The sequence below is a fragment of the Coptis chinensis genome, chromosome 7 (genome assembly GCF_015680905.1).
Source record: "Coptis chinensis isolate HL-2020 chromosome 7, ASM1568090v1, whole genome shotgun sequence".
NCBI classification, from domain to species: Eukaryota; Viridiplantae; Streptophyta; class Magnoliopsida; order Ranunculales; family Ranunculaceae; genus Coptis; species Coptis chinensis.
Window position 1 is genome coordinate 85377028 of NC_141462.1, and position 14070 is coordinate 85391097.

Genomic DNA, 14070 nt, shown 5'->3' on the forward strand with positions numbered 1-14070 from the left:
TCCATTTACAAGGAAGAGATGAGCTTACCTTTGGACTGGGATTTCATGCAAATCCCCACTATCCCCCACCCACTCATTATCTGATTTTTGCTCAAATTCCCTACCTCACCAATAACCATGCTTCTTCTTCTTATTTCCCTTCTCAACTTTTTTCCAACGTGGGATCCAAGATTAGCAATGATTGCGATTTGTATTTCACGGATAATTCTTTATTTCTACCAAAGGATTTAAGCTAAAACAAGGAAGACCTAGTAATACGATGGAACCTCGATAAAATTTAGTTGCTGTGCTCGCGAACATTTCTCTATTTTTTATTTTATTTTTACATTTCTCTAAATTAATATTAATTAAAGTCACGGGGCTATTTATAAAAAATTAGATTTCTTTGACATTTTTTGTAACTTCAAAACGTTTTTTCGCTATATGGCAACCTCGTGACGATTAACTCCACTGGTATTACTAAATTTGATGCAATGTGATTTGGTGAAAAAATAAATTAAAAAAATTGATATTCAAAAAAGACTTGCGGCTTAGTTTGTTGCACGTTTGTCAAATCTAAAAAAAATCCATAAATATTTTCTCGAGAAAATAGAAAAATATAATTTTGGCTCATGAAAATTACTAGTCCTAACTATTTGGAACTGTAAAATTCTAAGTCGGTCAACTTAGTTTAATTCTTACACCACGTATATAAAGGGCAATATGATTATATTCCATTGCCCATTTACTTCATACACGGAAGAGTACTGATTTTCCTATAGATTATTATTCATTGTAATCTATATTTCTTCTCTAGCTCTAATGAGATTTAATGGTCTATCCTCTCACCGCCTTTTGCTTTAAAATTTTCTTGGCAACTGTAAATTTTGTGTGCGAGGTATGAATCCTTTTGTTTTTCAACAAGTTTTAGGGTGGAGGAAGCTTAATATAGTGAACTAATGGCAGCTGGCGAGGTACGTTTGTAATGCCCTTAAGTTCCTATAATCAGTCCGAACATTTTTGGCCTTATTTTGGGTCGCCGTATTTACCCCCAACTTTATGGAATTGACACCTTTTGGCAAAATGATACATAAATAATGGTTATTCTCTGTATGTCATTTTACACCCCACATGCCTGATAATTCTACGACAGTAAATTTCCGTGAGATCTCATATTCCACGACATTTAGCTGCCGCGGGATCCCACAATCTACGACATCGGGTTACCTCGAGATCTCACATTCCACGGCAGTGAGTTGCCACGGATGATTTTTTTGTTAATTTTTTTTTCACTCTAAATTTTGAATGCACACAGGATACGGATACCTCATATTCTTCTTTAAAGCCTTTTCATACGCTTCAAGAACAACATCAAACCTATGGGGAAAAAAAATGTACAATCAAAGCAGTCTTGCTATCTTGCAGCAAATTTTTCATACACTCTAAGAAAAATATGTGTTCAAGTTGATGAAAAAGAGTTTTGGTAATTAATACAAAAAAAGACTCTATTGTGGTGGAACATAACCATCTCGTGACAACTAACTTTTTTTGTGGTGGCTAAAAAAAAAAAAAAAGACTCACGGTAATAACCTTCCATGAATTTGCCATCTTGCGGTCGTGTCAATTCATTGTTGTGGGCATTATCTTTTCACGGCAACTTTTTGTCGTGGGTGATTTTTATATGATTAATGGAGGGGTGCCAATATCTTGGAATTGGTCAAAAGGGTGCTAATCCCATAAAGTGGGGTGTAAATACCGTGACCCTTTATTTTTTTGGAAACTTTATTGATAAATACAAACTCATTAGAACCAGTTCATAACTTTTTGAAGTCTCTTAAGGAGCTCAACATAATGTTGTATGTGCCAAAAAAATCGAAAGTGTCAAAACTGAATGGGATAAAATAATATTAGTTAGCCTTACAAGTTTCATAGTGTTTCTCAATCTTCTCTACGGCTGCTCTATTGGCTGTTTCTCCCACCTCAAAGACCCCATTTCCAAACCCTACTAACGGAGATGCTCTAATTATATCAACACAAACATGCTTTTCTCTTAGACCAACTGTAGATCAAGACATCCGCAGGACGAATTGTTAATATGCCTTAATTCAGATAAGTCAGAAAATTGATGGAATCCTCCTTATTCACTTGTACCCCAACTCTCTAAAAAGTATCACATAAAATATCTCTAATATGATCATATCAGTCCCACGAAAATATCTGTAATGTGTTGCATGGTCCCCCGAAAGTATCTAGTATACTCGTTTTGCATATAGGGCAGAGACCACCATCAAAATTACAAAGAGATCATGAGACAGTACCGGAGAACAACATTATACTGTACCAGTGTAACGCCCGTATTTTTTAAATACGTATTTTTCTATTTAATTAATTAATTAAATTATTTTATTTTCAAAATTCGTCGGATCGGACTCGGGATATGTGGGCCTGGTTTTTGGGCCCGAGTCGGTGTTGGGCTTGGGTTTCGGACCCAAGTATATAAACACATTTTTCTAGAAAATAGGGTTCAGAGAAAAATAAGATATTAAAAATGGAGGCAGAGAGAAGTTCGGTTTCTTTGGAAGCGTTGGGGCCTTGACGAATCGGCTAGGAGGATTCGTCGCCGAAATTTCATCTGGTGAGTAGCTATTTTGCTATTTCACCGGATTTGTAGTTTACACACATCGGCGTATATTGTTTCGTTTTTACACTGTTCATTATCCTGTTGTATTGGAATTCGTGCTATTGGTGTTATTAAATTTTATTAAATTTCGGATTTTTGATTAAACTGTTAAACTGATAACTGTTGGACTGTTGCGTTTTAAACTGTCGAACTGTGAACAGGCATTCATGGAGGCGCAGCCCAGGACTCCATCTTACTACCTTTATTATCTTGTTGTTTTGTTTTGGGTGGGTTATTTGTTGGTTTGGAGATTGGTGTTAGTGGAAGTTTGGTCGGTGCTGTCGGCACTAATGGCGCCGGTGGTTGGGTCATTTTTTTTTATTGGTTTGTTCGGTTGTGTTGGGTTAGGATGTTTGGAGTAGTGGGATGATGATGGACGAGTGGGGGCAGTGAAGCCTTGAGGGAGGCGTTAATGGCCGTTACTGCCATTACTGAGGGTGTGGGTTTTTGATTTGTGATTTTCGTGTTTAAACTGTGATTGTTGTGTTTTGTATTGTTTGATGGATGGAGTAGTGTAGTGTGTGTGGGTGTGGGGCTGTCGATTGGAGCTTGAAGCCCCAATAATGGTGGCCGAAATTCTTAGATCCAGTTTTAAGGGAGTATATGAAATGTATGATTTGGAGTTTTTGCATTTGTTAAAGTTGGTTGGGTTTGGATGGGGAGTCTAACCGACATAATGGAATGGGAGTGGGTGGCCGGCGCGACTTGGTGGCTGCTGGTGGTGGTAGCTAGGGAAGAAGATGAACAGTAATGTCAATTTTCGGTTTGGGCCTTGGGCCTTGGCAAATTTTGATTGGGGTGGGCCAAAACCTTAGTTGGTTTTTGGGCCCGATTTTGGGTGTTCTGCTTGGGCCGAAATGTTTTAAGTTTGGGCCCGGATTGTTTTAGTTGTTTGGGGCCTTTTTTCTATTTGTTTTATTTGGCCCTTTTCTATTTGATTTTTTTTGGACCAGTTTAACTTAAGTTTTGGGACCAGTTCTAATATTAGTCTATGGCCCGTTTCATTTGTATTTTTGGACCGAACCCCTTAACGTTTTTGGGCCAGTTTTCTAATATTGCATGGACCAGTCCCTTGGACTTAAAATAGATCCAATTGGGTCAGGTAGAATAAATAAGTGGACTTTAGACTTTCGGGTTTTAAGGTTTGGGCTTGACCAGTTGGGTCCGAATCCAGGGACCGTGGGGTGAGCCCATGAGCCATGCACCTTGCCCTTAGCCATGAACCATGGCTATGACCTGACTGTCGAACACCTTAAAGCGACCGGTTTGACTTTGACGATGACAGTTTGACTTTGACCATCGACAGTTGACTTTGACCTTTGACCATGGACGGTTGACTTTCACCTTTGACTTTGACGATGCCAGTTTGACTTTGACCATGACATGTTGAGTTTGACCTTGACCATGAGGTGTTGACTTTTGACCGTTATTTGTGAATGTTGACTTTTCCGGTTTTCATATGTTTGTTTATATGGACAAATATAGTAATAATGTATTATCGGATATTGTATAACTTGGTTGGTCATTATCTAATTTAGATTTGGCGTGAGTAGTGTGTAAATCATATACATATTGGGCTTTGATTGTGGGTGTGAATTTTATTTGTGCTACGTTTTATGTGTATATTATATGGACACATATAGTAAGAAAAATCTTTGTGGAAGCTTGTATATATTTGGTTGTCATTATCTAATAAAGATTTGACATTGATATTACAGATATTTTTGACACGTGACGATATTGAGATGTTAGGAGATATTATATTCCTAATAACGTTATAATGTATGTGAATACGTTGAAGCATTGTGACATGATATAATATGCTTTAGGATAGTTGTATTAATGCAATATCTTGGAGAAATGTATTTACACTCCATTATTTTTTATATGTGAGATGCTAATATAGCATTGGTGAATATTTGCCACGCGGGAGTGTGGTGTAGTCTGCAATAAGATATTGGCACGTGAAAGTATGAAATATGGTTATGAGATATATTGAGATATTTTAGAGATTGTGGCTTAGTGCAATAAGGTAATTGACCGCGACGTGATATAGTAGAAATGTTTATGAGTCATAGATGTATGACACTGAATAAATTACGTGAAAGCGAAAATCCACAGAACCCGACTACCACAACTCATGTGATTGGCCCTTCGGCGTTCGATTAAAATTTGGAATGGCGCCCTGACCCTTCCGGCGTTCGATTAAAATTTGAATGGCCCCGGTGGCCCCTGGCTGGCGAGCCGAATAATTAACTTGATTATTCCGTTCGCAAAATAGAAGCGATGATCGCAATATTTTATGCCGAATAGTGGCGGTCTTTACATAGATTTGGCTTCCGTGTGAGGATTTACGGTGTCGCGGCATCCATTTCGAGGTGGTTACGCCGCGGAGTGGCTCATTATGTAAGGGAGGCATGTGGATGTACATGTTCGTTGGGTTTTGCGATTGTGGTAGCCAGGAAACTAGGTAAAGACATAGATCTGACGTGATTTTAGGGACACAAAGAAAGCCCGAAATAATCTAATTATGGTAATATGTTTGGTTGGTTATTTGTTTAGTTAGAACCTAAAACGGCTACCGATGGAGGAACTACATGCCTTATTTATGATGTGTATAGTTTTTGTTGTGTGGTTAGTGAGAAGTTAAAGGCCTCGATTGGAGGAACTACTGCGCCTTAATTATTGTACTTGAGTATGTTATATTAGTCGTTGAAAGTTAAAGCTTCCGGTGGAGGAACTAAGCGCCTTATGGATTGTGTTTATATTTGCATAAGTATATGTTGTTTTAGGGCTACTCACACCAAAGATTGTTTATAAATGTGACCCGATTTCATGTTTGCTTATCGGGTGTGTTCAGATAAATGAACATAGTTGATAAGTCTTGGCGAGGTTTAGTGATGAAGAAGATTGGTTCGCTTGTGGTTTTGCGTTAGCATTCATCTCGGGATAAGTTTTGTTTTCCTCGAGGTGATATAGATTTTCGATTGAGATAAGGTTATTTGCATTTTCATTTGTAAATTGTTTTTGGTAATGAAGATGACTTTTGTTTAAGTTAAAATTTTTTTGGTTTTAATTATCCGCATATTTAAACTGTTTATGGGTTTTTGGAAGTTGAGAGTGCGTCACACCTCGGAGATCGAAGAGTCGGGGACAAATAATGTTTTTTCCGAATTTTGTCGAAATTCGGGGTGTGACAACCAGCGACATATGTTGTCAAAGTTCCTCCATCGGAATAACTAGTAAAAAATCTTTTACATGTTTTGACTGTAAACATCCAATAATTGCTTTTTGGCGAGCAAAACACTCAAACTCTCTCAAGACTAGCAACAATCTTACTCTAGAAAACTTCCGCCAAAACTATTTGTAATTTTGTAGGGACGGTAGAATTCACAGCAAGAGAATTAATGTAGTGCATGTTAACAAAATCAACAATCATTAGTTGATCATCTGCTATTAATCGAACGGCTTTTCTCCCACCATGATTATTTAGATCATTGTCACGTGTTTCGACCACATCCCCTTATTTTGTAGCGGGAAATAAACAGACAATAACACGATCTTTAGTAGTAAATAGCTAGTTTAATTGCAAGCTCAAGAACCTCAACAGTCAACACCCAATCCCATAATTCACAAATTCAAGGCACGGCTCATACTCCAAATCCATTACAAGCCATCTCCATTTACCTAAATAAAAAAACATAAATGTCAAACCGAAAAATCATTGTATTTGTGAAGGAATCGATGGTTTAAAACCAAAATGAAAGAATGCAAGAAATGAGTATGTCATTGTAACTTCTAATTTGTCAAAATCGTCACTTGAAGTTACACTGCTGGCCCGATCGATTTTCTGTTTTTCGAATTCACTCAAGACCCAATAAAAATGAGCAATGAGAACGGATTTGAAGCATTGGGTGAAAATTATGAGTTTCTTTTATCTAATTTGAGAGTTTCAAATGAGAAACAAAAGGGGAAGATGAAGAAGGCATGGAAAGAACAAGAGAAGATACCCAAACAAATTGACGTCCTAATCTTTTTGGGTAGATACCCATTCCTTTGCTTTGTCCCTTTTCTGCCACTTAACTCTAAGAAACCCATAATAATCAGTTTCAATTTGTGAACTGAGTTTTCCAATTTGACCCGATGCCACAACAACGTTAACCCCTTTAGCATAAGCAATATTCACAAACTCCCCATAATCTACTCACTCTCATTTCCCTTCTTCAAAATTCCATAATTCCACAACCAACCCAACATAAAAAAAAAAAAACCAAAACGTACAATACAGCTCTTGCTTTAGTTTACAGCGAATGTCTTCCATGAGATTTCGAAGAAAGGGTGTTTTTAGGGTGAATTTTATTTAGTAGGTGAAGGAAGGAGGAAGAGCTAGAGTCGTTGGATATGCTCATGTCTAGATATGCCATTAGATGTGCATGTTTAAATTTGATGACAAAACATTTTGAAAAAGATCAGTGTATAGTGTATGCATGGTATTTTAGCCATTTTGAAATATGCAAGCATAAGCATAGAGTTTTTTTGGACCGTTTGGTCAATTAACAGTAAAGGTTAAGTCCACTAACTGTAACGGCAATTTTGGACTAAATGCAATAAACGATCGATTTTTGGACCAAAACACAAAAATTCCCATTTTTTCTATTTAAGTTATAACCATTCTTGTATGTTAATTCCCATTTTTTCTATTTAAGTTAGAGCCATTCTTGTCTGTTTTTATCTTTTACTAGAATGGTGCACGTGCTATGCACGTTTTTCTATCTCTTCTCATCCTATCATTTCTCTCTCTTCCACGTGTCCATCAAAAGCCCCCAACAACTTTTCTCTCTTTTAGATAGGGGTAAATTAGGTAAATAAATAAAAAATAGAGGGGCAAATAACAAATGACGAAGTAACCAAGAGTTACATAAAAAATTAATAAACTACTGTTGCGGGACTGTAGCTAACAGTCGCGTTCTTTAAAGTATTTTAGATATAGGGCACAAAAACTCAATCACGGAATCTAACCCGTGCAATAAAAAAAACACGTGGCTAATCCATTTGTAAAAATCCAATATTGTTCGGTTACAGGCTTACAACTAACAGCTCAATTACAAGCTGAGCTGAATATAATCAATCCTCGAGATTCACTTTAATGAATTGCAGATTGGCATGGTCCACTTAACCTCACTAAGTTATCCTCAGATAAGTTGAAAACGGCGTGGAGAATTAATTAAACGAATTAAACCAAAATTAGAATAATTAACAAGAGTGATTTGGATCTAAATCAAAACTTTTTCAAAACTATATATACCAAAGAAAGAGAGAGAAAGAGAACAGATCTCTCCCATTGTAACAGATCTCTTCATTCTTAGTTTCTATTCTGGTTTTTCCCACTCTTGTTAGAACTTAGAAACTTCTATTCTTGTTTTCTCACACTCTGTGATCACTTGAACACCACCACCTTCATCTTCAAAAGTTTTTTTTGCAAGAAAGAAGGAATGAAAGTATGAAACTTATGTTAAAGAAAGAAGTATATTAAAGGTGATAAAAAGAGACGTGATTTAAGTCCTTTTCTTTGTTAGTTGTGAAATTCTGAGTAAAGGGTGTGTGAGTATTATTTATGTGATTCGACAACACGCCGTTCTTGTTTATTGAAATGAGCAGAGAGAAGTGCTGTTTTTGTGCAGAGAGAAAAAGGGCGGCAGTTAAATGAATTTTCGGCTGAGTTTGTTGTGAAAAGATTTGAAACGAAGATTTGCAATAAACACACAAGTCATTTATGACTCTGCTCTCCTTTCTCTCTTTCTTTACTTCGCTCAGTTCGCTGTAACTCTCGTCCAATGCGGGCAATTCTCTTTAAACTTAAATAACACACACAACCCCTTCGTTCATTTCTTCAAAAATTCAAACCACCAAACACTCTTTGTTTGTTTTGTCAAGAAGTTATGTTTTCTGTACTTTGCAAGCTTTGAACTAGAGAGAAAAGTGGGTTTTGAGATCTGCTTTCATTTTCTTCATGTTTGATGATTGGAGTTTTTGTCTCATTTCTTGTCTGTTTTTTGTTTTTTTTACAGATCTAAATATACAACGTTAAAGATAACGGAACAACATTGACTACTACTACTACTACAAACAATGTTGTCACAAAAGCAAGCTGAAGAAGCAATTGTTTCAAGTTACAATGAAACAGAAAATGATGGTAGTAGAGAAGTAGCAAATTCAAAGGAAGATCAAACTATGTTCAGTGTCAAGAATTTTCTTTGGCATGGTGGTTCTGTTTATGATGCTTGGTTTAGCTGTGCTTCAAATCAAGTAAACAACTCCAACGACTAAACAAGCTTAAATGTTTGAAAAAAATGATACCACTTTTTCAAAATGTATTCTGACTTGTTGAAAATTTTGCAGGTAGCACAAGTGCTGTTGACACTACCATACTCATTTTCTCAACTTGGAATGCTATCAGGGATCATTTTCCAGTTGTTTTATGGTATTATGGGTAGTTGGACAGCTTATCTTATAAGTGTTCTCTATATAGAATATCGAACTAGAAAAGAGAAAGAAAATGCCAACTTCAAGAACCATGTTATTCAGGTAATACTTTCTTGCAATTTTCTAAAAATTTCAAAACCGTGAAAGTTGATATTAGACCCTACTTGATCCTTCTTGTGTTATGAACTTCAGTGGTTCGAAGTACTTGATGGATTACTTGGTACTTACTGGAAAGCAATTGGACTGGCTTTCAATTGTATATTTCTCCTCTTTGGTTCAGTCATTCAACTTATTGCTTGTGCAAGGTGAGTAATTCTTTTTGGTTCTTGAATATTTCGCTTGCTTCCAGCTCAAAATATGGACACAGTAGTTATATTTTCTCATCAGTCCACGCGTTTGACACTGATGGGAAATTTTTGCTTAAAACACGCGTAATTGAAAATGTAACTAGTTTTTCAACAAGCACTTAAATGATCATCATATATGACTGAATCTGGGTTTTTTGTGATGTTGGTGAGAACAGTAACATTTACTACATAAACGATCAATTGGATAAGAGGACATGGACATATATTTTTGGAGCATGCTGTGCAACGACAGTGTTCATACCTTCATTTCATAATTACCGGATTTGGTCTTTTCTAGGACTTGGTATGACCACATACACTGCCTGGTATATGACCATAGCTGCCTTTGTTCACGGCCAAGTAATTATTTCACACTTCTCTTCTTGTTTGATTTAGCTTTACTTAATTTAACATTCTTTTTTATTTCGTATTAAACTAGTTTATGCATATTTTTCTAGGCTGACGGAGTGACCCACAGCGCTCCTCACAAGTTGGTTCTGTATTTTACTGGTGCTACTAATATATTGTACACTTTCGGTGGACACGCTGTCACTGTGTAAGTACAGTGTAAATCTTTCTTCACAACGCATCCATTTGCAGCCTTTTACTTCAATTTAGTCCTTTTACTTCAATTTAGTACTTGTCCTAGAATTGATAATGACAACTTATATAACTATATTCTTTACCAAAAGCAACTTATATAAATAACTATATTACATTTTAGCGGTGTATAATCTTTTATTCACGTTTGTAATTTCCTCAGTTTTTAATTGAATTTAGACATATCATATAGGCACATTCTCTATAAAATGTCCTGTTTGACTTCTTTCTAGGAATAACTGAAAGTAATTTGCAGCCTATGTTATCTGTTGTGTACTGTGTATCAAACTATAAATAACTGAGTCATTTGTTTGGCGCGTATTTGTTAGCATAGTATAAAATATTTCGATATATCATGATATTTGGAGATATCTATCTAGATTTCAAAAAAAGATATATAAATATCACGATATGTTAGAGATATATACGACTGTAAATATCAGTGATATTTCGATGATATTTGTGATATTTGAGAATATTTTGTGTATATAACAATTTTATTTAATATTTATCATTATATTTCAAATAAATATAAATAATGTATCATGATATATTAAAAAATATCTACAATATCTACAATATTTGTCGATATTTTGGATATATCTACGATATTTACATGTAAAATAATGTCAAATATTCCCAAAGAGGAAAATATATCCACGATACATATCTAAAAATTGAATATCGATAAATATCCATATCCTGATATTTTGTACTATGTTTGTTATTAATATTATGGCAGACAATGACATTATTTTGCCATGGATCAATAAATGATTTTTATTTGAAATCATGTTCATTTACTATGTAGAAAACATACCGCTGGACGAAGTTTTGGCATACGAGTATAAACTTCAGTCATTTTTGAGTATCATATCTTCTTTCAGCTTTTTCTATGTATGATTAATACCGTTATTAATGTTTGTGGTCCTGTGGTCCTAGTTAAAGTGAAATGAATCAGGTACAGTACTTTTTCTTGAAGGAATATGTTCACCCTATGTTCAATACTTCAATGACTTGAGAATAATTTTCCGCTTTTTATATAATATAATGCAGGGAAATTATGCACGCAATGTGGAAACCTCAGAAATTCAAGTACATATACCTAATTGCTACCTTGTATGTGTTCACATTAACACTTCCATCAGCCTCAGCCGTTTACTGGGCTTTTGGCGATGAACTACTTAATCACTCCAATGCTTTCGCCCTTCTTCCCAAGAACGGTTTTCGTGATGCTGCTGTTATCCTCATGCTCATTCACCAGGTATAAACTATTTATCTACTTGGCTTGTTGTACTTGAATTTAAGGTTAATTACATGCCATTTCTCTAAATGTAACTTCGTTTGTGCAGTTCATTACGTTCGGGTTTGCTTGTACGCCGTTATACTTCGTATGGGAAAAGGTGATCGGTATGCACGATACTAAGAGTATATGTTTAAGGGCACTTGCCAGGCTTCCTGTGGTCGTACCAATTTGGTTCTTGGCAATTATCTTCCCTTTCTTTGGACCTATCAACTCAGCTGTGGGGGCTCTTTTGGTTAGCTTCACTGTCTACATCATACCAGCTCTTGCTCATATGCTCACTTACAGAAAAGCCTCTGCCCGTCAGGTACGCATTATATTCATCTCTGCTACCCTTACTGCCCATTTATTTAGCATCAGTACCCCACACAAAAGTAACTCTATCAGCCCATAGGAATTTTGACACTCAGTTAATTGTTTAGCACTTTTACCTTGTGCTGAGGGGAATGGTCATTTCAGCAATCGCGCTGCATCATTTTTGTAGGTTATCTATAGGCGTTTATAATGCGACCAGTCAACCCGTCGGGCGGCGGATAACTATAATGGTTATAATTATATGCGAATGGATTGAATTTTGACCAATTAAGGATCTCTTAGTTGGTTAGCATCCCATAGTGGGACCTTTTTCATCAGTAGACAACACCACGAACTTGTGATCTCCAAGGCCTCAGAGAGATTAGATTTCCTTTCTAGACTTGTCCTCCCTCTCTCTTTTACATTGGGCCCCTTCGGTTGTGTCAATCCTCTGTTTTGTGGTAAGTCGTAGCCATGGGTCATAATGCCCAAAATATCTGGGGTACAGTGTCTATATGTATGTATATCAATTTCGTGACTAATGCTACAGGCGGTCTATTGTCCATGTGTATACAGCAGGAGTAATGCACTAATGCTACAGAGCACTAATGCTACAGGCTGACCTGTGAGCTTGCGACCTATATATATAGCTCACGGTGGCGTCTCCTTAGTCAATTCATTTTTAATATCCTTCACGAGATTTCTACTTTTGATGCGTAATTTTTTCTTACATATTTTTGTTTGATAAATAATTTTTTCTTACATTTCATACTATAACCATTATAATATCAATTTAACTCTCCGTAGTAAGTATTAATTAAGCTTATCATTTTGATTTGATGCTAGTGACTACCGACTAGTATGTAATTTTTTCGTTTTAATCTACTTTTTGGTCATGGTCAACAAATACGTATGGGGGCATAAAGCTAAGTGAAGTTATTGAGATCTCGCATGGTTCACTTACTCTTCTGTGGGGACATAGATCAAATAGTTTTGGTATCTATCTGATGGCTGGTCCCCATTAAAAACATTCTTGAATTTCAAATACATCTGCAATTTATTGGAGATTTCCACATTATTGATTTATTGATTATATCCACGTGATAATCACGTGAGAAATGAAAATGTAGGGTACAAAAGAATTTTATGCGCATTATATTTCAATACAATTAATTGATGAAGGAAGGTAAGATGTCTTTATCCCTTAGTTATGTGCATAGTACTACAACTTAATGTAGCACACTGGTTAGCTGGCATGCTGACTCATTGAGTCATTTTTTCAAATGTTCACATGAGTTCATTAAACCGATGAGATGTCGCAAAATCATATTTTTTGTAAAATCGGGATCTAATATTTGATATAGTAAAAATCATATATTTTCAATTTTTGCCTTGGCCTCAACATATCGAAAAATGAGGAGTCTAGTATATTGGTCAATAACGATATTTACGGCTTCTTTGTGTGGCTCTGAAAATTCTAACATTAGCCGATTTTTGATAATGCAGAATGCAGCAGAGAAACCTCCTTTCTTCCTTCCAAGCTGGACAGCAATGTATGCTATCAACACTTTTATTGTGGTATGGGTGTTAGTCGTTGGATTTGGATTTGGTGGGTGGGCTAGTGTGACTAACTTTGTCAGGCAAGTTGATACATTTGGTCTCTTTGCTAAGTGTTATCAATGTGCCAAGCCCCCACCACTAGTGGCACCTGCACCGGTCCATCATCACTGAGTCGTCTGATGCGAATGGGTTGAACCACATCGAATCTACTCAATTTGCAGATGCCCTACTACACCAACAAAATTCTTCTTATCGATCTTGTATTATACATGGGAATGTGCAGCAATGCATTCCCAAACTGGTTGTGCTGGTTTCGGTATTTTGTTCTTAATTTTTTTTGGGGTTAATATATGTAGTAGTAGTGTTGTGATGATTCCTTGCTATCAAAGTGTAGGGTAAGCAAATTAATATATGTCTAGATTTTCTACACTTTTTTTATCCAATGTTGTATTTTTTTTTTATCAGACAAGATTTAGTAATGTTACCTTGAAAGCTCATTTATACTAGCAATCTAGCATGTTACCTAAGTTTCTTAAAAAAATATGCAAACGATACTTTACCTTGTGTTGAAGGATACTGTGGCATCCAAGGTTGTTGAGGGGGACATGTTACTTATGGATCGTTTTGACTAAAAATGTACTAGGTGATGAGTGCGGTATGGTCCTAGCTCTCATGGCTTACCATGTTAGATTCTCATGTGTCAAATATATAATATATGGGAGGGGTTCTAGGGACAAATCTTATAAAAACATGTAAACAAATTCAAATTTGTTAAAGTATTTATAAATTTTAGATTAGGCTATTTTTTTTTAGATGTGATCTCC

At 36.0% G+C, this 14070-nt stretch overlaps 1 protein-coding gene across 2 annotated transcripts; it reads left to right on the forward strand.

The window, feature by feature from the left end:
* The first annotated feature begins 7894 nt into the window (after positions 1-7894).
* On the forward strand, positions 7895-13756 carry LOC147489544 (auxin transporter-like protein 2). 2 transcript variants are annotated; one of them, XM_086570416.1, is made up of 9 exons: positions 7895-8194; positions 8728-8965; positions 9059-9244; positions 9335-9447; positions 9666-9849; positions 9948-10045; positions 11146-11353; positions 11442-11699; positions 13193-13756. In XM_086570416.1, the coding sequence occupies exons 2-9, from the start codon at positions 8789-8791 to the stop codon at positions 13415-13417; spliced, it is 1449 nt and encodes a 482-aa protein (XP_086426542.1). In that variant the 5' UTR covers positions 7895-8194; positions 8728-8788; the 3' UTR covers positions 13418-13756. The 2 variants fall into 2 exon arrangements, with proteins under 2 accessions (XP_086426542.1, XP_086426543.1); XM_086570417.1 differs by having other exon boundaries at positions 7987-8638.
* The last annotated feature ends 314 nt before the right edge of the window (positions 13757-14070 follow it).

Coding starts and splice junctions, on each gene's coding strand:
- LOC147489544 (XM_086570416.1), top strand. CDS start 8,789: ATGTTGTCACAAAAGCAAGCTGAAGAAGCAATTGTTTCAAGTTACAAT. Junction 9,850..9,947: donor CTGCCTTTGTTCACGGCCAA/GTAATTATTTCA, acceptor ATATTTTTCTAG/GCTGACGGAGTGACCCACAG. Junction 10,046..11,145: donor GGTGGACACGCTGTCACTGT/GTAAGTACAGTG, acceptor AATATAATGCAG/GGAAATTATGCACGCAATGT.